This window comes from Perognathus longimembris, chromosome 13 (assembly GCF_023159225.1).
Source record: "Perognathus longimembris pacificus isolate PPM17 chromosome 13, ASM2315922v1, whole genome shotgun sequence".
NCBI lineage: Eukaryota > Metazoa > Chordata > Mammalia > Rodentia > Heteromyidae > Perognathus > Perognathus longimembris.
Window position 1 is genome coordinate 10,454,303 of NC_063173.1, and position 25,708 is coordinate 10,480,010.

General features: G+C 36.7%; 1 protein-coding gene and 2 long non-coding RNA genes across 6 annotated transcripts in view; 1 reads left to right on the forward strand and 2 right to left on the reverse strand.

Moving 5' to 3' along the window:
• Positions 1 to 25,708, reverse strand: part of Nox4 (NADPH oxidase 4) — a 146,682-nt gene that overhangs the window by 14,365 nt on the left and 106,609 nt on the right. For all 4 annotated transcript variants that reach the window (XM_048360099.1, XM_048360097.1, XM_048360100.1 and 1 more), the window contains 3 exons: positions 16,024 to 16,105; positions 5,276 to 5,395; positions 2,923 to 3,031 (listed from right to left, as the gene is read on the reverse strand). In XM_048360099.1, coding sequence (XP_048216056.1) covers positions 2,923 to 3,031; positions 5,276 to 5,395; positions 16,024 to 16,105 — 311 coding nt within the window. The remainder of the gene's footprint in view (positions 1 to 2,922; positions 3,032 to 5,275; positions 5,396 to 16,023; positions 16,106 to 25,708) is intronic.
• LOC125361568 lies at positions 722 to 2,259 on the reverse strand. Its single transcript, XR_007212959.1, has 2 exons — positions 1,885 to 2,259; positions 722 to 1,152 (listed from the first exon to the last, which is right to left on the reverse strand). It is a non-coding gene; the product is annotated as an uncharacterized LOC125361568 (long non-coding RNA).
• On the forward strand, positions 9,286 to 25,690 carry LOC125361572. Its single transcript, XR_007212962.1, has 3 exons — positions 9,286 to 10,199; positions 23,605 to 23,607; positions 25,652 to 25,690. It is a non-coding gene; the product is annotated as an uncharacterized LOC125361572 (long non-coding RNA).

Genomic DNA, 25,708 nt, shown 5'->3' on the forward strand with positions numbered 1-25,708 from the left:
TAACACGACTTGTGCTATTAGCAAAAAAAAAAAAAATAGATACGATAGTGGTGGGGAAGGAAATAATTTTCTCCACAAAGATACAAATCAACCATAGTAAAATGATATTGATATACTCCTTAAGTCCATCCCAAATAATTCTTATTTTATTTCATGGTTTACTCATCATGAATATAACTTTCATTGTAAAAAGACACACTAGGAAACTTAAAGGCTTAGACATGCTAGGGAATACAAGACAATTAAAATGGACACTATTTTCCTTCTTTCTTATTTCTGTCTACTCAGCACTTATTTTGCTTATACAACTATATATATGTATGTATGTATATATACACACACACATATATGTGTGTGTGTATGTATGCATGTATATACTGTCTAGAAAAAAGTATGGAATAATAACTTTCCATTTCACAGGCCCTCAGGTTTAAAGTACTACTCACTATAATGAAGCTACTCTAGAGAGCTCATGTATGTATGGAATGAGAACAGACGTGACCTTTTGTATCAATATATTATCTCCAAAGCTCATGCTCACATCCATCAGAATTTCCTTGTGTGTGTGCTGTTGGTACTGGGGTTTTACTCAAGGCCATATGATTACAGGGCAGGTGCTTTACCATTTGAACCACATCCCCTGTGCTGGAAATTCCTTCCTCTTCAAAGCTAAATAATTCCAGTGCATGCATACACCGTGTATTGTTTATTCATTCATTGATTATTTGGTTAAACACTTGAGTTTTAGATTCCTCTAATTTCATTCTCTCCTACAAGATGCTTCCTTTAGTCTGCATGTCCACTTCATTCGCATCTCTGTTCCCAAACAGCATGTTCTGTGGGCACTCCTAAACACAAAACCCAAAACGAACATGCCCTCTCCCGGTAGGCTTGCTTCCCCTCTACTTTCCCTTCCTTTGAACTGATCAGAATCTCAGAATCACATATCCTACAAACTAATTGAAACCTACTTAGTATATAAGTCACAGCAGATCAAACATTGAGATTGATTAGATTACCTGATATTTCTCCAGCTCCTAAAACAGTTCTTGATTCATGGTAGGGAGTATCTAAGTACTTACTAAATGAGAAAGTAACTGACTGAATGAAAGCATGTCCAAAGAGACACATGTAAAGTTGGCTACTGCAGCACTTTTTGTTTTTTTTTTTTTTTTTTTTTTTTTTTTTTTTTCTCAAATTTTTATTTTCAAACTGACGTACAGAGAGGTTACAGTATCATACGTTGGGCGTTGGATACATTTCTTGTACTGTTTGTTGCCTTGTCCCTCATGCCCCCCTCCCTCCCCCCCTTCCCTCCCCCCCGCCCAGTTGTTCAGTTCACTTACACCAAACAGTTTTGCAAGTATTGCTTTTGTAGTTATTTCTCTTTTTTTACCCCGTGTCTCTCGAATTTGGTATTCCCTTTGAATTTCCTACTTCCAATACCAGTAAACACGGTTTCCAATATACTCAGATAAGATTACAGAGATAGTGTAGGTACAAACATAGGAAGGTGATACAAAACATCATCAATAATAGAAACTACACATACACATAGGACGTTGAAAGTAGTTATAACTGTGATATATCACTTGTTTCCATATCATGGAGTTCATTTCACTTAGCATCATCTTATGTGTTCCTAAGGGTATAGCTATTGGGCCTTGTGATGCTCTGCTATGGCTTGCCTAAACCTGTACTAATTATTCCCAATAAGGGAGGCCATAGAGTCCATGTTTCTTTGGGTCTGGCTCACTTCACTTAGTATAACTTTTTCCAAGTCCTTCCATTTCCTTACAAATGGAACAATGTCGTTCTTTCTGATAGAGGCATAAAATTCCATTGTGTAAATGTACCACATTTTCCTGATCCATTCTGCAGCACTTTTTGTAATAACAACATAAATATTTATCACATGGTATTATTAATTCAGTGCCATAGACCTCTCTACAGCAATCAAAAGAATAAAATAACTTGGTCTGCTAATACAAAAACAATGATCAATATGAAGCAGTAAGTTTTTAAGAGGTAATTAGAAGAAAAAAGTAAATAGTATGATAGAATACTTATAACTCTGGTTACACAGACTGGGTAAGAACCATAGTAAGAAGTTTTCTGAATTGTTCTACCTGAATTTTTAAAAATACTTGCAAAGGTGTATTATTTTAATAAATAAGTGAATGTATTATTTTAATAATGAAGTGAATGAAATAGCAAAAGTGGGACTTGGCGAATGATGGCTTTTATCTCTCTGTGTCTCTCTGTTGAAACTGAGGCTTGAACTCAGAACCTTGCACTCCCACCCGGCATTCTGCACTCATTGTTGGCGCTCTACCACATACTCCAGTTCCAACTTTGGTGGTGAATGGAGATAAGAGCCTTGCAGATTTGTCTTTCTCAGCCAGCTTCTAACCTCAACCCTCAAACATCAGCCCATGGAGTAGCTAGTATTAAAGGCCTGAGACATAAATGCCAGCCTTTTGTCTTAGAATTCAAATTCTCAGAATACTGAGTCTCTGAGATTCTTCATTGTGCATCAAATAGTATGATATTGTCTGAAATAAGAAGGTGGAGAAGAGGGATAAGTGGTATGAGAACAAAGGTTAGAAGGATGTTTAGGGAACAGCAGCTGACATTCCCTTCCAACTCATCCTACACTACAGCCAGCCATACGTCTATGCTGAACATCTGTTGTTAAAACATAGAAACGAGTACTTCCGTGTTAAAGTATGTCATGGAAAAATATATACTCATAAACATTCATATCCCAAAAGATATTTTAATTATAATCAAATGGGATCTCTTCTTTTAAGTTGAAGGCAAGTTTTGTTTATTCTCTAGAAAGCAGTTATTAGTTTTACAATACAAAATAAAACTGTATTTTAAATAAAGATTGTACAACTAAAAATATCCTATTGTTACCTTGTTATGCAATGTACAGAGTAAGTCTGCAAACCAGGAGAAGGACTGGATGTCTCTGCACACCCAAATAAAATACAGTCTTCTAAGCTTGTACGATTTCCAGTCATCCCTTTAAAATTAAAAAGCCATGATAGGAATTATGAATACAAAAAGCCCCTTAAGGAGAATTCTTTGTTATTGAAACTTTGTTAACAAGCAACCAACAGAAAAAGTCTTTCACATGCAAGCAACTCATATAGCACTTACTACTACCAATACATGCCACATGCAGCGGACTAATTCAAAGACATAATGACGTAACATTCTCCAAGTGTTCATACTTTGTAGCTATTATATGCATATCATCTGCTTTTATTGGATGGCCAGAAACTGATCTCTTAAGTCAAAATAACATTGTTCCTTGAATCACAGAAAAACAAGTTCTCTATTTTTAGTGAATTCTATCAATGCCCAGGACTCCAAAGGTCCTTTGGTATTGCCTTGCTTCTAGGCAAGAGAAGCCAAAACCACCCCCAGAACCTCAGTTGTTTACCTCTTCCTTAATAGTCATTAAGGAAAAAGATTTCACAACCACATATTTTGTAATACATTCCAGCCACACGTAATTCCAAGTCTGGGTTCCTATTTATAACTATGAAGTAGACTGAAGTTAGGAAAATGTTCCTCCTTCTTCATAATATTAGGTAACCAAATAGCATGCTATCTGCTGTTAGAAAGATAGCATGCTATCTGCTGTTAGAAAGATAGCATGCTATCTGCTTTCTGGCTTAGAATATGGATACTCTTCTTATAAGATCCTCCTAAAGTTATATTTAATATTTAATAACCAAAATAAAGACTCAAATAATATTATATTTTGCTTATTTATTTACTTTTGCCTTGCTATGTAGACCAGGTTGGCCTCAAACTCATGGTTCTCCTGCCTCAGCTTAAGAAGTATTTATTCTTTTGGGTATTTTTTTTTTTTTTTGCCAGTCCTGAGGCTTGAACTCAGGGCCTAAGCACTGTCCCTGGCTTCTTTTTGCTCAAGGCTAGCACTTTACCACTTGAGCCACAGCGCCACTTCCAGTTTTTTCTATATATGCGACGCTCAGGAATCGAACCCAGGGCTTCATGTATATGAGGTGAGCACTTTACCATTAGGCCATATTCCCAGCCCATCTTTGGGGTATTTTATAAAACATTTTGTACATATTGTGTCTACATTAACAGTGCACGGAAGAAATTTGAGAGTTGCTTCTTTCTTGTTGACACTCTCTTTTTGTTTTGAAGACAGTCAATAAACTTTGCTTATTATCTTGAGCAGAAAATACTGAAAGAGTACTTCCCCTTGGACAATCTCCCTTTAGAAGTTTCTTTTCCTTGGTTTATTGTAAATTTGCTAATAAGCCAATGACTGATGTACCATTTGTCATCGTTTCATGAAACCTTTCCCTGACCATACTTCTACAGTGACTCCAGCATTCTACTTCTGTGTTCCATTAATCTGTCTCCTTTTCATAAGTTCTTATATTTTCTAAAATCATCCTTTTTATGTATTTCTTACCTGTCCTATTTGAATATAACCCTTTAAGGGTACAGAGACAGGTTGTCTTGCACTGCTCTATCCCCAATAACTGTAAGATTAATTTACATCAGAACCCTTGAAAACATTTGTTGGCTACTCTCAAGGTAGTAGGGATATAAAGGACAGTCATGAGTGACCTTTTGTATATGTTGTCTTTAGCTAATTATACAAAAGATTTTCGATTTAATGGGTCAGCTTATGAGTACAATACATCTTGATTGATGTCATCATTGCTATTATTCTCCCCCATCTCTCCCAACTCCACCTCTCCAAGTTAGCGGATTCCATTTATACACAACATACACATACAAATATATCTATATATCTATATAATATTATGACTGCTTTTGCTTACCATTCTTCTGTCCATTCTTTGCTCCTCCCCTAACACTTTCTCTCCTCCAAGAATACCCCTCCACCAAGAATACCAGCTTGCTAGTATTCATTTTGTTAAACTGTAAGTTAGTTGCTCAAAGGAGCTACATCATTGGAATCCTTTTTCTGTGTATACCATACTTTATTAATCTGTTTGTGTACATATGTGCAATAAATTTTAAGAGAAGAATGCACAACCATGACATTGACTTATCTTGACAAGGAACATATTGAGATCCACAGACTGTTGAGACTCAATCATTGAACTAGTCCCCTCTTTAATTAGTAAGTAGAATTAATTCCTTGAACCATGAGGAGATATCTTATGAAAATATTTCATACTAACATGACAAATGTCTAAAATATTGGTAGTTATCTATTTGTACTGATAGAATGAATGAAAAGACATACATAAGGGTGTTGAGTACTGCTGCAAATGGAGTCACTCCAATGCCGCCAGCCACGCAGAAGCTGACCTCATAGTTCAGGGATTCCTCAAATGGACTTCCAAATGGACCATCAATGTACAGCCTGGAGAAAAGGCAGATCAAGTTTGAAAATGAAAATGAGTTACATTTTCTGTAACATGCATCAAGCATGCTGATTCCCATTTCTAGGGACTGTGGCCTCATTTTATTGTTCCCCATCATGATAAACTGTAATGGATAAAAAAATATTGTTTATGTACTATTGATATTAAACAAGTAAATCTACTGTAAACATGGGGAAACAGTAATTTAAAATATAGAGAATTAAAAATTAATGACAAGCTAAGTCTGATAATATAGAACAATATTTAGATATATATACATATATAGAAAGAGAGAGACTGTGTTTTTATGTATGAGGAGAGAATTCTAAGTGTCCAGTTAATATCCACAATCCCTTTCTTAGTAACAAAACATGAATTTTATTCAGGAAAGCAAAATGTCCAGCCAAAACACTACATTTCTTAGATTCCATTCCATTTTGGTTGTGTGGCAAGCTTCTAGCTGCTGTGGTATAAATGGAACTGCAACTAGAACAACTGGGAAAGTTCCCTTCACCAAACTCCTCAGATGGGAGTCGCGTCTCTCTTCCCCGCCCTTCCTCCTCCCTGGTGCCTGGAATGGTCACTTTAGAGTTTTTATCTCTGACCACCTCATTCCAGACATTTTTATATGAAAGATAAACAAACACTATTTGTATATGGCATAGTCATTTTATAGCTCTTTCCATTATGAAATAACTTTATTAAAACTAATAAATTTTCAAAAAGATACATTTATATAATAAGCCTTGTGGTGTACACATCATTTATGGCTATAAATTATTGCAACAATAGATTGTACATCTCTAAGAGTTCAATGCTAGGAAAATGTGTATTAAATGAATAAGCAAATGGACATTTATGTTTAATTAGTTGCATTTAAGTAGTTATTAGAGCAGAGCTTAGATTTTCATGTTTAATCTATGTACATTATATATTTAAATATTAATAGAGGAACAAATGAGTGCTTCTCCTTAAAAATGCCATATCTTGTGAAAATGACAATTGTTCTACCTCAAAAAAGATAATTAGGCTGGGGATATGGCCTAGTGGCAAGAGTGCCTGCCTCATAGACATGAGGCCCTGGGTTCGATTCCCAGCACCACATATACAGAAAATGGCCAGAAGTGGTGCTGTGGCTCAAGTGGCAGAGTGCTAGCCTTGAGCAAAAAGAAGCCAGGGACAGTGCTCAGGCCAAGAGTCCAAGCCCCAGGACTGGCCAAAAAAAACAAAAAAAAGATAATTAAGTTTGACATGAAGAATGTAGCATTCTAAATGTATCAAAAACTCAATAAATACTGTTAGATCACAAAACTACAATATGAATAATTCTTATTACATCTATTCAATGCACATTTCAGGACATCAATAAACATACCCTTCATAACCATTATTTGTCTGATATTATTTTTGAATCAAAAATAAAAATTACATCACTTCTACTCTAAAGAATTTTTTTGCATCCATATGAACACATTAAGTGGAGGAGAAAGGAATTAATACAATGCACAAGCCTTTGAAAATATAGAAAATGCTTACAAATTTCAGTGATACAATTGATGTACTCCTTGTCCAACAAAGAGTCATGAAAAACATGTCTTTCTTACTTGTCTTTGTTCCAATAAACACACCCTCCCACTTGCCACATAGATTCTCTGGTGTTTTGAAATAACTGTGAATAAGAATACTAGAACTTGGAGTTCTAGTTATTTACTACAAGTGAGATCACAGACAAGTCATTTGTCTTCTCTAAAACTGATTGCCTTCATCTATAAAAGAAGATCAACAAAAGGCGATGGCATAGCTAACGCCTGTTGAGATCACAGAATGCCACCTACTAATCAGAGATTGTTCTGCTGATGACCTCACACCTACAGTAGTGCACCAAGAGGACTGGGAGAGCCCCAAGAGGACATGGAAGATGGAACAAGCTCAGGGTGACTCAGGAAATGGACGTGGGATGCTGACTTGATGAGTCGTGGAAAATCAGAAACTCTGTATTTCAAATGTTTTATAAATTGATATTATTATTATCATTATTTTATATTTTTTGCTGATCACAGGAGTTCAACTCAGGTTCCTGAGCCTCTTTGTGCTCAAATCGAGCCCTCTACCTTTCTTTCTTGAGCCACAGCACCACTCTCGGCTTTGTCAGAGTAGGTCATTGGAGATAAAGAGTCTCATGGACTTTTCTTGCCCCTGCTGGCTTCCAGCAGCAATCCAGTGATCTCAGCCTCCTGAGTAGTCAAGATTACAGGCATGAGCCACTGGCACCCAGCTTACATTTAATTTTTAACCAGGACATTGAAATTTACAAATAGTTCATAGTAACAGGATATCATGTGATATTTTGATACGTGTATAACATTTAAATCAGATTTATCAGATTTATTTCTGCAAATACTCATCATTTCATATGGCAAGTGAATCCTTCACTCTAGCTTTTGAAATATACAACACATAATTGTTACTTGTGGTCACCCTAATAGAAAAAAGCACCCAGAACTGTTGACCCTTATTTCACTGTAACTTAGTGTCCACTGGGCAATTCCCCGCCTCATTCCTTCTTACTACTGTTCCCAAGCAGTAAATGTTATTTTACTCTTCTTGCACAAGGTGAGACAAAACAAATGTTTTCTTTTCCTGGAAAAGGAACTAAGGAACAATTATTATTAACTGATGGCTTGACAAAAAGCTAGGGTTTGTTTTTGAGAAAGGTAAAAAGAGAAAAAATATGAAAATGATTTTGTTAGGTTAAAATGGAGAATATATTGCCTTTTGAGAAACTACTTTATGTGGTATATGATGTTTACTAGTTCCATATATGTTTAAAAAGTACGGAAATTAAAGAGCACACTTCAGTCTTTCCCTCCCTACCTCTTTCCTTCCTTCCTTCCTTCCTTCCTCCCTGAGATGAAGTCTCAGATTTGTATTTCTAACAGTATCTTAAGTGAAGATGATGTCACCTGACTGAGCTGGTGCAGGTGATGACGAGGGTAGGCCCTTAGCATTAGAGTTGACACTTAGTGGGAGGAATGGGGTTGTATAAATCAGTAGAGGAGTATTTGATTAATCATAATGATTCAAACCCCATGAAGAACACACACATACACACACACACACACACACACACACACACACACACACACACAGTCTTGGTGGGAAGTAGGGGGTTGTGTTTCACATGGATGGGACTCCACAAATATTTAAAGCAAGAAACACCCCCAACTAAGAAACTCCTGTATTCATGCATAATTATTATCTAACATAACCCCACACATATGATAAAAAAATTATTTAAACAAACACCTTGACTGATGTCTATCTTTGGGATTTCTGAATCACCAGATCAAGACCCTACGAACAAGTTATTAGTCAACTTTGAGTGTGTAAGGAGCAAACCTTTGTCAAGGAATTCCAATGAAACAACCACTATGGAAATCACATTCCCATGTCCATTATTAATTGAAACACTGACTTGAAGAATGGCCTTCACTGCTATCTTAAAGTTCACTTAAAGTATATAATTCATGAATGGTTCTGAAATTATGGTTCAATTCTGATGACATTTCACTTGTCCAGAGCTGAGAATATTTGGAAAAAATGGAGGTAGTTTCTATCCAAGGACATTAAAATTGGATTTCTAAGGTTTGTTTATTTACTTTATACTGCTTCCTAGATTGATTTCTATACTGGGGATTAAACCGAGAGGTTCATACAGTTTTTTCATCCCTATCCCAGATTGTATTTAGGCATATGTGCATGTGTGTATGTGTATATTTTTCAGTGTTGGAATTGGAGTTCAAGGCCTTCCACTTGCTCGACTTGCTTACTTGGCTGGCATTCTACCACCTGAGCCATGTTTCCAGCTCAGATTTTCACTGGCTATTTTGGAGATGAAGTTTATCAAGCTGTCCCCCCAACCCCCAGCTTACCTCAAATCACTATAATCCTTCAGGTCTCAGCCTCCTGAGTAACTATGATTATAGCCATGCGATATCAGTGCCTTGGCCAAGTTCAGATTGTTAGCAAAGCAGGAATTTCAGGCCCATTTCTCTTTCTATTGACAATGTGACAAAAAGCAATTCAACCCCCCCCTCAACATACAAAACAGCAAAAAACTCCAAACCTAAAATTAACTGAGTAATATATGTATGACAGTCAGTCAAGTAGGAAGAAGCAGGGAGGAACGGCCATGCCTCTCAAAAGCACTGGAAAAATCACAGGTGCTTAACTTACCTCTTAACAAGCAAATCCTTCTACTTTAGTGCGTTCAAAGATTCCAGCCAACCAGACACTCGAGGTGGCTGGTCTCATACCAAATCTTTTGAGGTAGGAATGGGCAATTGTTTTTCAATCCAGAGACACCTCTGTTTCTTCCTTCCCCACTCCCTCCTTCCTTCCCCTTCTTCTCTTTTCTGTTTTTCTTTTTGCCAAGACTGGGTTGTGAGTTACCAACCGGCTCCCTTGCTTGATCATAGAGCCACACCTGGTTAATTGGAAATGGAGTCTTAAAAAGTTTTCTTCCCAGGTAGGCTTTGAACGGTGACCCTCCAGATCTTAGCCTCCTGCATAGCTAATCGGTATGAGTCAGAAAGTGCCTGGCTGCAAAGGCTTCTTGACTTATCCGTTCTCTTAAGCAGAATCTTAATAATGCTTGTGGTACCTAAGTTTGAAAAAACTGATTTTTACCAGTCTGATTCCCTAGTGGTACCTGAAGATTCTCCTGTCTGCATAGCAAATCTAATTATCTTTCTCCTTTGCATAAAACTGTTATGGTTCTCCATTGTCATCAATAAAGTCCATGTTTGTGTGTGCATGTACATGTGTCTATGTATGCACTCACACGTGTGTGTACGTATGTGTGTGTGTTGGCTGGTCCTGAGGCTTGAACTGAGGGCCCAGACCCTACTTCTGAGTTTTTGTGCTCAAAGCTAGAGCTCTACCACTTGAGCCAAAGCCTTCCTTCCGGTGTGTTGGTGGGAGACTGGAGATAAGAGTCTCTAGGACTTTCCTGCCTGGGCTGCTGTCAAACTGCAATCCTCATCTCAGCCTCCCACGTAGCAAGGATTACAGGTGGGAGCCTCCGGCACCCAGGTTCAAGTCCAAGTCTCGTCAAGTGGCAGTTGAGGCATTCATGAACCTCCCTCTGTCTCTAATTCACTTTATACTTGCTTCCTGCGAGTATGTATTTGGACATGTGAACATGCGTGCACACACTTTAGTGTGCACCCCACAACGTTTCAGACACGGGTGTGATCTATCAAGATGTTCACAGTTCCAAACGCTGTTATGCTTTTGGCTTTGCCTAAGAAACTACTTAATCTGGTCAATTTTACTTAAGGAGAAAACTAAACTTTTTATCATAAACTTCTCATTTTCTCTGCCGTAGAATGTAGTGCACTTCTTTCTATATGGGATGTAGCACATTGATGTAATTCATCCAATAAACTATTTATGATTTTTCTCCACATAATTCTAGGTCTCTCAAAACCATACAGGGTGATTTCTTCATTTTCTTATTCTCAGTAATTATGACTGCTTTTGGCCTATGGTAGTAATTCAATAAATATTTGATGAGTGAATAGGTGGAATAATTAATGACTGAAAGAGATTTAGTACAGCAGAATTAAGTACAATTTGGGGGCAAAATATATTTGGATTTCAGACCCAGATATAACATGTAACTATATGACATTTACTATATGAATGTACAATATCTGTTATGTAGAGAGCATTCAACCTGTGATATTATTGTCTTTATATTATGAATGAGAATTAGTTTGCATAATATGCACTGGAAAGAAAAGAAAAAGGAAAGTTAAGAAAAGAAAAGTTAAACAGACGGTGATAGAGACTGGTACCAGAAGAAGTAATGAGGGCCAATGGACAGGGCAAATATGACTGAACACTTGATATGCATTTATGAAAACATTCTCAACCATGAAACCTGTTGTGAATATTTGAAGTGGGGAAATTTGGGATGGAGGGGTATGGAAGGAAAGTTTGATTGGAATACATTGTCTATACTCATTAGTATGTCACAATGAATATATATACAACTAATATATGATCATAAAACCTCTTTACAAAAGGTTTTCAAACTCAAATAAAAATTAACTGAAGACAGAGTAGAGGTTTCTAGAAAAGAAACTCGAAATTTTGTTACGCAAGGGACAAGAAGATGAAATGTGCAAAGATCATTTGAGGACTTGCCATTTAAGGATATTACCCAATATCACCACTTGAAGCCATTTTTAAGAATCCAGTTGGGAGTAAGGTTGGGTTGGGACACTGTTTTATGGTCCAAACAATCAAGGTTGTTCTTTGCCAAGCTAAAGAATAGCTCTGGATTCTGTAATGAATAATATTTCTTTCTCTAAACAGTTCTGAGATTAATCAGCTTGGAGAACTTGATCTTTATGGAAACAAAGAAAAAGTATTTTATTCCTGTATTTTCAGTGTTTTATAGGAATTAGGATCAAATCTTAAAGAACTATTAGCTCTCGTTTGGCTGGCTTAATCACTGACATAGTTGCATATACTTCATAAATAAAATTCTCTCAAATGTCCTCTTCAGTTTTGCATATTCAAGTGGCACTTATAAAGAAAAATGTAAGTATCCTCTAGTCTAAATGTACTATAAGCCTAAATCCTTCAGACTTACTGACAGTAATACCAATAAAGAATGAGCAATAAAACGTATTACTTTATCTCCATTTTTTTCTCCCAAACAATAAAGCAGTAGCATGTCTTTTATATTAAGTATATATCCCTTGTTAAAGCAGCTTCCACTCATCTGGACCTTTCTTAGAATTATCACCCCTATACAAGTTCTGAAAATGTTTGCAATTACATCTTGATGAAGAAATGGATGTCTTTCCTTGGCTCGGACCACTGGGTCAAAGAGTAGATCACAAATATTAGACTATGATTAATGAACATTATTATTATATTTTACAATAATGTTCCCGAGAACCATCACAGGCAGTGATTTTCAAATGGCTTTCCCATAAACTCTCTCTCTCTCCCTCTCTCATCCTTCTCTACATATTAACCAAGAAAGATTGACAAATTGTCCTGACAGAGCTTCCATTAAAATCAGTGAGCAATTTATTTTCCTAAGATATTAAGAAACATGCAAATCTAGTTAGCTTACAGGGTTGAAACAAATACAAATAGATTAGACTGTCATCCAAAGTGGAGTATTTTCCTCCATGCCATGTTGAATTACAATATTTTATACTTATCATTCATTGAATCTCCATATCATCCCTAATTATTAAGCATTGCCTTGATACCGTCTCTTCTATGGATGGAATGAGAACTCAAGAGGTAGTAGATTGTTCTAGGCCAGTCAGCTGCCAGAGCAATGTTGGGGCTGGTCTATTTTCTTTCTTTCCATAATATGTGTGTGTGTGTGGGGGGGGGGTTATCAGGGATGACTTTGCTTCTTAATTCACAGTTGCTGAAAGCTATATTGACCCCAAGAGTTAGACACTGGATAAACAGTTTCACAGAGAACCTTTGATAAATATTGGAGGAAAACTTCATTTTCCTCATGTACTGAATATGTGCTCCTCAAATTCATTTGCTGAACTTCTGAAGTGATCGAATTGTAAAATGGTGTCATTATGTATAGTTAGGATATGAACATTGAGGTCTTATGACAGGACCATTGCACTGGCAGAATAGGGAAGAGATGGCAGCCTTTCTCTCTCTTTACCATGTGAGGAAAAAATGGTAAGGCAATCACCTGTCCACCAAGAAGTGTTCCATGATCAGCCACCTGGTCTGCCAATACCCTGATCTTAGACTTCTAACTTTCACAACTATAAGAAAAAAAATTAGACTACTGTTTTATAATACCAGCTCAAACAGGACTATGACATCAACAGAAAGATAATCTAAGGACAACAACACATGTAAGACTGTATAGCCATAATAATTATTCTTTGAAGACTTCCATTCTGACAGATGAGATGGAACATTAGTGTAACTTGGATTTACATTTCTTTTATGGCTAAGAACGTTGCACATGTTTATATGCCATTTGCATTTCTTCTTCAGTTGCCTATCTATTTATTTATTTATTTGAATTGAGGTCATATCTTTCTATTTATTTATTTGTTTGTTTGTTTGTTTGCCAGTCCTGGGGATTGGACTCAGGGCCTGAGCACTGTCCCTGCCTTCTTTTTGCTCAAGGCTAGCACTCTGCCACTTGAACCACAGCACCACTTCTGGCTGTTTTCTGTATATGTGGTGCTGGGGAATTGAACCCAGGGCTTCATGTATACGAGGTAGGCAATCTTTGCCACTAGGCCATATCCCCAGTTATCTATTTATTAATTGGATGTTTAACCTTTAGCTGTTTATTTTTGGATGTGTAAGTTGTATATGCTGGATAATCATCCTTTACCTGTTGGATAGCTAGTGACATTTTAGAAAAAGAAACTCATATACACTGATGAAAGGACTAGTAAACTAGCACAACCACTATGGAAATCAAAATGAAGGATCCACAAAATCCTAAAAACGGATCTGCTTTTCGATACCACTATGCCACTCTTGCACATATTTTTGGAGAGTAAATCAATATACAAGAAAGTTAACCTTCATGCCCAACTATACTTTAGCTCAGTCCACAATAGTCAAAGTGTAGAATCAGCAGAAGTACCTAACTACCTAGCATTGGATTTAAAAAAAACTATAGTATATGTACACCATAGAATGTTACTTCACCATAAGGAAAAAATGAAACTAGGTAATTATTAAAAAAAAATAGATGGAACTGGAGATCATAATGTTGAGCAAAGTAAGCCAAGCTTGAAAAGCAATACAGCATCTTCTCATTCTTTGTGGAGTATAGACCTAAAATGATGACAATGATGACCACATTAGTGGTAATGAGTCAGGAGGGCAAAACTGTGACTGGCTAGGAAGGGACCAATAAGATAGGGAAGAGAGAGTGAAGAGATACTGAGGGGTAAGCAAGATGGAAAAGTGTTATGAGAAGGTGTTTATGCATGTTTATAAGTCTGTGCAAGAGAGAGACAGTGCATGTGTGTATGTGTATCATAAAAACACAAGAAACCCATCAAATTCGGTAAAGAAGGAAAGTGAGGATAAATGGTAGCATGGGAAATGGAGTAACATTGTGAAATTGCACGGTGGACATGTATGAAACCAGCTCAAAACATCCTTGTATGACACATATACACTAAGTCAAAAAATAAAATAAAGGCTGAAAATAAAAGACAATATAGAAAGCAAGGAAAATAGTGGCAAACAGATTATCAATAAAATCCATTTGAGGCTCTGTCTCAAAGCAAAAGTGAGTCCAGGAGGCAGGAAAGCCTGCACATACCCTAGTCACACTGCAATCCCTTCAGATGACTCCACTCTCCCCAAACACACACCTGAAGAGCAACACAGATGTACAAGGCCATACAGACACATGCCTGTCCCTGTGTATATTATGAGGCACTAGAAAACAGTCACTTGGCTGAGAATGTGGCTTGGTGGTAGAGTGCTTGCCTAGCATACATGAAGCCTTGGGTTCGATTCCTTAGTACCAAATAAACAGAAAAGGCTGGAAGTGGTGCTGTGGCTCAAGTGGTAGAGTGCTAGCCTTGAGCAAAAGAAGCTCAGGGACAGTGTCCCGGACCTGAATTCAAGCCCAAGTAGTTGCTAATGACTAAACTTGAATTTATATCTGAAAAGATTTAAAAAAAAATACATTTGTCATCAGACTTAGTGTTATCCAAGGTGAGTGTTAGGGGAAAGTAAAGTTCTATGAATATTTAAATAACCAGCAAAGCAATCAAATAAGTCATTTCGCAGAGTGATTAGATTTGATTATATGTAAACCAAATTCAAATTCTTTATCTTGGTGATATCTTTTACCTTCCTTTTGTATCAGGGTTTTTTTTTTCTTTAGTTCACTGCATGCTAGTGCATAAAGAGAATCAGACACTCCCAAGGGTTACTCCAGGACTCCACAGGGAGATGGAGATCCCAGAATCCATAGCGTTTAGGGAAGAGGATGTGTGAGGGAGGGTGTGGCATTCCCTCACGCCCAGACAATGAAGGCACATCCCTTCAACTTCTTAGTCCATCCATGGCATCTAAGAGAAGAAAAGCACTGCTCCGGGTATGAAAATGGCAGACGATTTCACTTCCTCAGCTGCCAATGGTAACGGGTAATGAACAGAAATGGTGAAGAAACAAACCATACCTAGCAGGTTATTTTGACAATCAGTTGTGAAAGTACGGATAAATACTTGCATTTAAAGGACAGTAAATCGAATACTATATGAGAAACCATGCACATAATACCTGTCCCTACTGCTACAGCATCACGTGAGAAGCAACACAACCAGACACACACAGGTACTTATCGTCTATGCTGGCTCTACTTCCCCAGCATAGATGGTGCCGTTAGTGGCGGGTCTCTCTTCTCTGTGCCATCTGTGAACAGCCCAGGATGCTGAACTGTAGAAGACGGCCTAGTTGGGTAGGTTAGTGAACATGCTGAAAAACATTACATTTTTGTCTTTGCCTGCCAACTCTTGCTTCCAACACTCTGCCCATTCCGCTTCTCAATACCCAGTAAACTGCTGTTGCTTACTTGGGGTAATTTCTAGATTGAATGAAGGGCAGAATCTCAGAATCTTGACTAGGTGGAGGCAGTAGTAAATCACGGAATCGTTCTGTCAAAAGAAACATAAATACCAAGGTGTAAAAAGTAAAAGTCATGAAAATAACTTAAAATAGAATATGCTTAGAATATGCTTAAAATAGAATATGCTTTTCTTATGCCTTTGTATACTATTAAAACACGAGTCCTTTTTTTTTCCTTAAAGGCTATATATATTTTGTGATAAAAAATAGTCTATAAAATATAAAAATAGCAAATATTATTTAGTACTAATAAAATACTAGAACTGAAAGGTCAGAGTTAACACATATTTCCAACAAATCAATAAAGAGATGCACAATCTCATTATTGAACCCCAGCAGTGTAAAGTAAAGCCACACAACATGAGAGAGATCAGAGATGGCCCAAACGCAGTGCATGTCTGTCACCGCAGCTATTTGGTAGGAGGAGATAGTGAGGATAGCATCTTTCAAGGTCAGCTCGGACCAGAAAGTTACCAAGTCTCCATCTCAAGCTATTAGCTGAATGTGGCAGGAAGCACTGGTATGAGAATCACAATCTGACGCAAGTTCAGGGCACAAAATTTGAAACCTTCTGTGAACGTTCATGAAAAGCTGAAAAGGGTAGGGCCATGACCTTAAGAAATCAGCAGCCTAGCAAGACAAAATTCAGAATGCAAACCCTAATATGGGTACTACTAATAACAGCAACTTTTAATTTGTTTAAAAATTACTTATAAATCTGCCTAAACTACAAAGAAAATAACAATTAGTATTCTTTCATTAGTATTCATTCTTTTAAACTATCTCTTAACCTAAGTATAACAAGTCTAAGAATACTACGTGAATATAAATGAAAGTTATTGATCATTTGACAAAAAACTTCACATATACATGAACAGAAAATATGCATAATATCCTGAAATTCTAGCCCTTCTCAAATTCACTTCTCATTATATTGGTAAATTGCTAAATGTAAGCAATTTGTTTTATTCCATAAAGGCACATGGGTCATTTTTTCTTATGAAAATAAAGGTAAATGATAAATTATCCATAGAATAATCCAGCTAAGTAAAAAAAAATATAGTTTATACATAGGTTGCTTTTTAGTATTCTACCTATTAGTGATTTAAATAACACCTTATTTTCATCTGATTCTGAATCGTGATCAAAACATTTGATTTTCTCTTTGTTAAGAAATAAAAATTGTGACATGTGATTTCTCTTGCAGCAAAATCAAACCATGCAATATGCTTTCTCAACAAGCCCAAATTATTTCTTCAGGAAACAACACAACTACCCAACCCTAGAGCTCAGACTCACAGGGTTTATAAGAGCCATTTTCTTAAAGCCATTGAGAAAAACCAGAGAACATTCTACATAGTGATATAGTGTGATGAGCAGACAAATGATGTGGTAATGTCTAACAGGATTTTCTGCCAGTGGGGGATATATCTTAATTAGTACAAGCTCTTGCATACTTTCATCCACTCTTCTTTCATTTTACCTAATCAACAGAAAGATTCAGAGGCTACAAAACGAGGATGTCACACAACCGGCAATCTTATTAATCTGGGTTCTCTTTCTAATTCTAGTTGAAAAGTTCTGGTGCATTTACTCCCACCCAATTTCATTTCCCTCTTAAAGGAAAATAGCCCTCTTCTAATTAAATCCTCAATATGCACAATAGACCAAGTGCAATTAGGACTTGCAAAGCATCAAAAAGTATGCAAATAGACCCAATTGTCAGAAGAAACTATATTCTTTATCATACACTGCAAAAAGGGGGGGAAGAACAAAAGAATAAATTAAGAGGAAAAGACTAATGTTAATTAATGCTATTCTTTTATAAAATAAAATTATTTGCATCTAAAAATGTGATCACAGGCACTTGATTAGTTCCCTCTGAGTATCCTATGAAAAAATAGCTTCCTGGAAGGATTGTGTCCGACAAATTTTAGCAAGTCATTGCTTTCCTGAAGGGAAGCTCTGATTGATCCTCCTTGTTCTGTGTTGTGGTTCTCTGAGTTTTTTGTCCTCAAGGCTAAGTGGAGACAGCAGCTCCACTTCCAGAACTTTCCTTTTCACTTTCTTGGGTGGGGGGTCGGGGGGAGGTGTCAATTGAAGATAAGAAGCAAGGGAGTTTTTTGTCTGGGCTGGTTTCAAACTGTGATACTCTGATCTCAGCCTCCTGAGTAGCTAGGATTACAGGCATGAGCCACACCACATAGCTTTGATCCTCTTTTTTTATCTGCACCTCTGCTGTCTCTAACAAGTAAATAAATATTTCCTCTACTTTGAGTATTAAACTATCATGGACAAAGAAAAAAATCAGATAAAACATCACTCAAATATTCAATATTACCACTAAGAACAATGAAATTTTGTTTCCTTTTATTAATAGACAAAAATATTCTCTTTCTCTTAATGCTTATATTACACTACATTTACTAGTTTAATTTTTTTCTTGAAAATCTTTCAGAGCATTAAAAAGCCTCACAAAAGATTCAACTTACATTTTATAATAAATGGAAAGCCAGATGCCAGTGGCTCAGGCTATAATCCTAGCTATTCAGAAGGCTAAAATCTGTGGATCATGGTTCGAAGCCAGCTGAAGCAAGAAATCCCATGAGAAACTTATCTCCAACTGACTACCAAAAAATTGGAAGTAGAGCTGTAGCTCAAGTGATAGAGTACTAGCCTTGAGCACAAAATCTCAAGAACAGCACCCAGGCTCTGAGTTCAAGGCTCAGGACTGGCACAAAAAAACATAGAAAAGTAAATAGGTAAATAATAAATAAATGGAATAAGTTGAGCATACTGAAAAACAAGTGTGATTTCAACACTTGGGAGGTTGAAGCATGGAGACTGAAAAATAGAGGTCTGCTTTGGCTACATGCTGAGACAGTCTCTAAACAAACAACAGTTACAAAATAAAAATAATTGGAATAATGTAACATGGAATATTAGAAGTTATAGAATAGGGAAATAGACTCTAGTTCCATAAAACAAGATGAAATAGTAGGCCAAGTACATCATAGACATTAAATTACATTTTTTTGTAATCAAAGCTCAGATTAGATGATAGAGTATTAATTATAATTACATGGAGACAATACAATGACAAATTTTCCTAACTCATAGTAGGAAGTATTGAACATGACAGCTGCTAAGAAGGTAGACCATAAGTATTCCCATTGCTGTATCAGGTATAGCAAGGATCTTCTTCCAAAGTGGCATAAACAGCTTTTATGTGTTAATTGTACCATGTAGGGGGAAGTTCCCTGAAGCAGCAATGAGTTGAAGATGGGCAAGAACTTGGCGATGGTGTGGAAACTGGATGTTGCAGACAGAATTAATCTTGTCTGTATGTCGACTTCTTAATGGCCAGTTGCTACCAACTTCTATACCTTTAGCTACTCTTTTTGTGACTAGTATGTTATACTTTCACAATGTATTGTTCTGCATGACAGACCATTTGCTTCTACCAAACATAGAGCTAAAAATGCCATAATATCTGAAGTTAGTAGACTTCCCCACCCTGCTATAATCTACCTCCCTGCTGTCCCCACCAACATATTCAGTGAACCCACTGATTTTATGACTTCCTTTTGTTCTGTGACTATAAAAGTTCAAAGTTCATACAAGCTCCTCCCCAGTGGCTTAGGTCATTCAGGGTAAGCTTTGAATAAATTATCTTTTTTTTTTTTCTCTTTGGAACAACAGCTGGGTCTTGCATTGACAACCTAAATAAAGAAGGGAAAACTCTTGTGCAAAGAAATTCAAGATTTTAATCTCATCAGAAAGCCTGAACCCTACCCTTCCGTGCCTTTTCTCACGGACAGTGAGTCAGATGCGCTCAGTAATCTTCAACCCTCAGACTCAGAGAATATATCCTTAGGGAAAAAAGAGAATTTCTGGCCAAAGTCACATTCATTCCAATTATGAGTTTGGGGATTGGGGAAATAGCCATGGGAAAGATTCAGAGTTGACTGGGTAAGGAGTGACAATGAAGCAAACCTAAACTCAAATTCCTATAGGCAACTGCTGGAACTGAGAAAGGACAATAACATCAGCTTAGAGACAATGTTACATTTTCTCCAAATGGATATTTCTTTCTCCAACACAGAGTTGACCTGTGAGTAGTCTCTAGGAGGCTTGGAGGAAGGCTAAAAGGTTTTCTAACTCTACTTTTATCATGTTAAAGGTGCTTTTCTCAAGAGAGCTTTCATTAAAGGGGTTCTGTATCCTTCTGCCCTATGGTGCTGGATGAAGTGAATAGTTTTACTAATATTTTCCCCATTCGAAATCAAAATCTCTATTGGAAGAAAATTTGGATTTTGGAAGTAAGATTGGTATATTGGGGGAAGTGGAAACTTCATTACAATTTATTCATCTGTTCTATCACTCAACAAAACTTTTATCAAGTAGCTCTTATTACTCACCAACTACAAATAAAATAATGTTTATCCAGTCAATTCTACTTACGGGACAGCAAAAGATTTGGAATGTCATACAATGAGTTACAAAAATAATTTAAAATGTAAGCAAAATAAACCACACTTAAGAAGACAAATATTGCATTTTTTCTCTCCTGTGAAGAATCTACATTTAAGAGACAGACAGACACAGAGACACAGAGAGAGGGTATGAAGTGACCAGTAAGAGAGGAGAAGAAGGTCATGGAGGTTAATAATGATCAAAATGTATTATATACATGTGTGAAAATTCTGTAATCAAACCCATTATCTTCTACAATTAATGTGCACTAATAAAAAAGAAAACAGGGCTGGGATGTAGCTCAGCAGCAAAGTAAGTGCAACATGCTAGGTTTGATCTCTAGTACCAAAAGAGAAAAGGCAAAAAAAAAAATTTTTTTTAAAGGAGAAAGCAAAGAAGAAGTGGAAGATGGAGAAAAACATAACTGCAGAATTGTTTAAGCAGTGAAAGAAGAACACTACTCTAAGGGATTAAAAAATGAATGGTTGGTCAATTGTTTATGTTTTGCTTTCCTTAGAAAAAAGAAATATGCCCATTAATCTTAGAAAAACAAATTATTTGAAACAATGTGAATTAAAGGGCAAATTCATCAACCAGAACAACTGAACTATATAGAACATAAATTTCCTTTTTCTCAAAAGTTTGTTTATAAAATGATGTCCTTTGTTACCATACTAAGGATTACATAACAAGAGTTGCTGTTGAAAATACTGCCTTCAAAGCCACATCAAGTTATACTATTTAACAAGCTTTCAACTTATATATTTTAGATACATCAAGGAATCTAGTGGTAGAGCAAGAGTATTTTCTTATTGAATTGTGTTAAATCTTCTGTGATAGAACTAGAAAGGTAAAAACTTACATTTCAGAAGGAAAAAGAATCAGCTGCATGTTTTGGTTTTATAAGACTTGATTTTGCACAAATTTTAAGACCCACATAAAGGTAATATAAAAAAACAAAATCATCTAAAAGGGAAAAGCACTCATTTTTACATGAGAACATGGGACAGCATGATTGTACAACCAGAAGGAGACAGAGAGACAAGTATCAGAAGTCTAGCACTTGTCATAAATCCTTCACAATATTCTCCTGGATTTTTCTCAGCCATACTGAAATGTGTTCTGTTATCATTTCCACTTAAGGAACTGTTAAATTATCCACACTCAAGAATATATCCATATTCAAGAAGACAGTTGCCGATTTATGGTCAGAATGAGCTGAGAAGTGATGGGGAAAAATATCCTCAATTGGAAGCTAGAAACAGCTGATAACAGACAGCAGCCCAGGAGTCCTGAGGTAACCTGGCCAGCCAGAGACAATGAGAGGATTACACTAGGCAAAGCAAAAACAAATCAGCGCCCTGGGCCATCTTTCTTCCCACTGCTTCTTACTTTCTCTTATTCTGTAGAGAGAAAACACTGCTCCTTTATCTCACCTCTCCTTTTTACTTTCTTCTTTCCTAAGTTTGATGTAGAAAGAGAAAAGTATAGCGCGTGCTCTCTCTCTCTCTCTCTCTCTCACACACACACACACACACACACACACACACACACACACACACACACACACACACCCTGCAAGCCTCAACACCTGGTACTTTTAAACTCCACAAGGTCTGAAGGAGAAAATACAGAATTACACAAAGAAAGATCACATAATGGATCTATATATTTTCAAAGAGAAGTATTACAATAAAACGTCTATTCCTTTGTCACTCATTATTCTGCTTCCTGCTTGTTAAGTGTACTGTTAAAAAGAAACCCTAAGCAGCTTTTCAAAACACTACAAACAAGCTTCTTTGGCCTCTAACTACATCAATGAATCAAAATGCCTATAACTGGCTTTCTTACAAAATATAAATTCTTTTATTGTCACAGAGGCTAGCCTATAATAGAAATTGACAGAGAAAGGGGGAAAAATGGTTTCAGGAAAAGTGAAAGCAAATAACAGGGCATTTTGGGATAAACACATTATCATTACTAAGCTTTTCCCAACACAATTCACCTTTGAAGGAAAAAGCTATACTTTCATTTGTCACAGCAAGTGCATTTCCTAAACCTTGCAGACTTTCAATAAAAGAAACATCTCAAAGTGATCAAGGCTCAGCTTGATACGAAGCCAGCTCTTGCTTTCTGCACAAACCCTGAAACCCCCCTAGGTGCACATCTAAGAAAGGATTGGGTAATTTTATACAAAACCCAAAGAAAATGAAGTTCTAACCTACCTAGAATCCTAAGCAAAGAAAAGAAATGCCAAGTGATACATGGTCCCTTGAAATCCATCAACACCCATGCTGACATCCTGAACAAAGTGCGCTATGGGAACTGGGAACCAGGTAAGGGCGATTGGACAAAACTAGGTTTTCCTCAACCCCTCTGATTTCATTTTGCATATCTTTTCCTGCTGCCAGCACGTCTTGTCCTTCACTTAACCCTGGATTTAAGCAGCCACTCAGATCCTCATTCCTTAAGGTCTTCAGAGGCCATGGCACATTGCAAGGGTCTTTGTTTTCAATGAACTCTTGCTGAGTTCAGAGCAAATAGGGAGATATTTGTTTGGGCTGAAGGGTAGAGATCCTTTAGCGTCTGTAGACTGTAAAATGAAGGCCATATTTTTTTGTTTAATGTTTGAATTTATTTATTTTTAGTGTCTATGTATCACTGCAGCCTTATCTATTAATTCCTTCTAGTATGAACTTTACATTGAGCCCCATTAACATAATATTGTTTCCCCATAAACATCCTGCTTTTACCTTTACATTTCTTTTCTTAAGTTCCTCTGTGTACATCATTCCTCTGTCCCTGAAGCAGTTGGAGTTAAGTTCTAATATGGTCACAGTAGGTTACTTTCTGGTGAAAGTTTTTTCTAGAGTCTGACTTTATGAAGACAAGATGATCTGGAATTTTTTAAATAGCTCCTATGTTATAAAATGTCTAAGGAATTTCTTTTCATGACATTCATAGTGAAGACCTTGTGGTGCTCCTTTTCATAAATTTCACAAATGCCTGAGTTTCTCAGAGAGTTTTTCATGTTTTGTTTTTTAAGTTTCAGCTTGTCCCCTTCCAACTCCCCAGCAATTCAGCAATTACAGTTCAGGTTTTCCCCGCCCAGCCCCTGGTTTCCATGGAGGTTTTTGCTGGTGAGCACCAGTTCCAGCAAGTCAGCCCTTTGGGACCCACCGGCTACCCCCACGTGCAAGCAGCAAGTGCTCTGTGACCAAGTTTTCTAACTAGTCTAGAGTTTTCAGTTTTGTCAGCTCTTTACTGTTGCTGAGATGGAGGAAAGACCTTGGATCTATCTGAAAGTCTATCAAGAACAAACTTAACTAGCTTGTACATCCACAGAAAGGAACTACCTTCCATTAATTTTAAAAAGCTAATGACTTAGGTATGTTCATTCGAATGACATTTAGAATCTCACCTGAATTTTCATGCTTATTATAATTTTGTTTAAGTATTATACTCTGTTTAGAAAAGACTTATACATACTTAGCTTCCTTCAGAACGTGCTAGAAAGGTACAGTAATAGAATTAGGGTAGGGAGTTGTGCCTCACACCTGTAGCCCTAGCTACTCAGGAGACTGAGATTAGAGGATTATGGTTCAAAGCCAGCCCAGGCAGTTAAGCCCAGGAGATTCTTACCTTTAAGTAACCCAAACTATGGGAAGTCGGAAGTGGAATTGTAGCTTAAGTAGTGGAACCCTAACCTTGGGCAAAAATGCTAATAAATAGCCCTCCGACCTCAGTTCAAGCCCTAGTACTGGACACATACACATGCACACACATACATACACACATAAACAAATATACACATGTGCAAAAACAGTACTTAAACTATTTCTCATGAGGACAGTAATAATGCAAACAAAAATCCTTGCCTTTTTTCTTTCTTTAAAATTACTTAGATTATTTACCTAAGGCTGGCAGCTTAAAGAGACATACATCTTCCTGGCCTTTCAATACATTACTGTCATGGTTTTTATATTCATTAAGAAATTATAGTATCAAGAAAGTCCCTATAATTCTTATTTTCCTTCATATCCTGTGGAATAACAAACACGATAGTAGATAAGAGAGGATGACACACCTTCTCTTGAGAAGAGGGTAATGAAAATAGAAAATTGAATACAGAACAATCCATGTAAACAAATTATCCCACCATAATAGTTCTCAGTCTAGAAACAGCTCGCTTTAAGTCTGTCATTTTTATTGGATTAAAAAACACATTTTCCCTTGTTCTTAGGTTTAAAAAATAGCAACTAGAATGAAACTTAATGAGTAATAAATTCCTATCATTTACAAAGTGGTCTTTGTATGTCTGTGGCATTATGAATGAGCTGTCATCTACTAAAAAATGATAGCACCAATTTCATGTTCAGGAAGTAAGGAAACAACAGAAAAGCAATCCATCCTTTCTCTGGGGAGCAGATGGGCATTTAAATTATGATACATATACTGGGAGTTTCTCATTTCTCAGACAGAAAAGTTTCCTGGACTTCTGAGGCTGTGATACATAGCATTTAAGCCCAACTTACTTTAGTTGAACTACCTATTACGTTATGATAGCAGCTAAGCTGTGCTTATTTCATTAAATTAACTACTCAGGTGTCTTCCATGATTTTCACATAGATCTAGGAGAAGCTAGAATTCATGTTTCACAGTAAAAACCAGTTCTTTCGCAAAATGGTAGTATAATTTTTATTCTGGCTGAAATACACATGCAGGTAGTTGAATGTGTATTTCTCACTCATTCCCTACTCCTAATCACACAACAGATAAGCATAAATTCACCCACTTGCAGAATTCCGGGGAAATTTAGAAATAAAAAGAATTTAGAAATGGGCCTATTTACTATGACTTTTCTGTAGGTTAAGTCTCTCTACTTACTACTCTCTAAATTATTTAGTAATTCACAGTGATCTGTACCATTCCTGAATCTCTCTCCTCCATCTTTCCATCAACAAGAGCTTTATAAAGCTAGTAGCAATTCATTCCAATTGCTCTATTTTTTTTCCATTTCACTGGACATCAGAGATGCTTTCTCAGAACTCAAGAGATAAAGCCCTTGCTTTCAGTGAGAAATGTATTACTTGATGAAGTGTGTGTGTGTGTGTGTGTGTGTGTGTGTGTGTGTGTGTGACCTAGTCTAGCTCCTT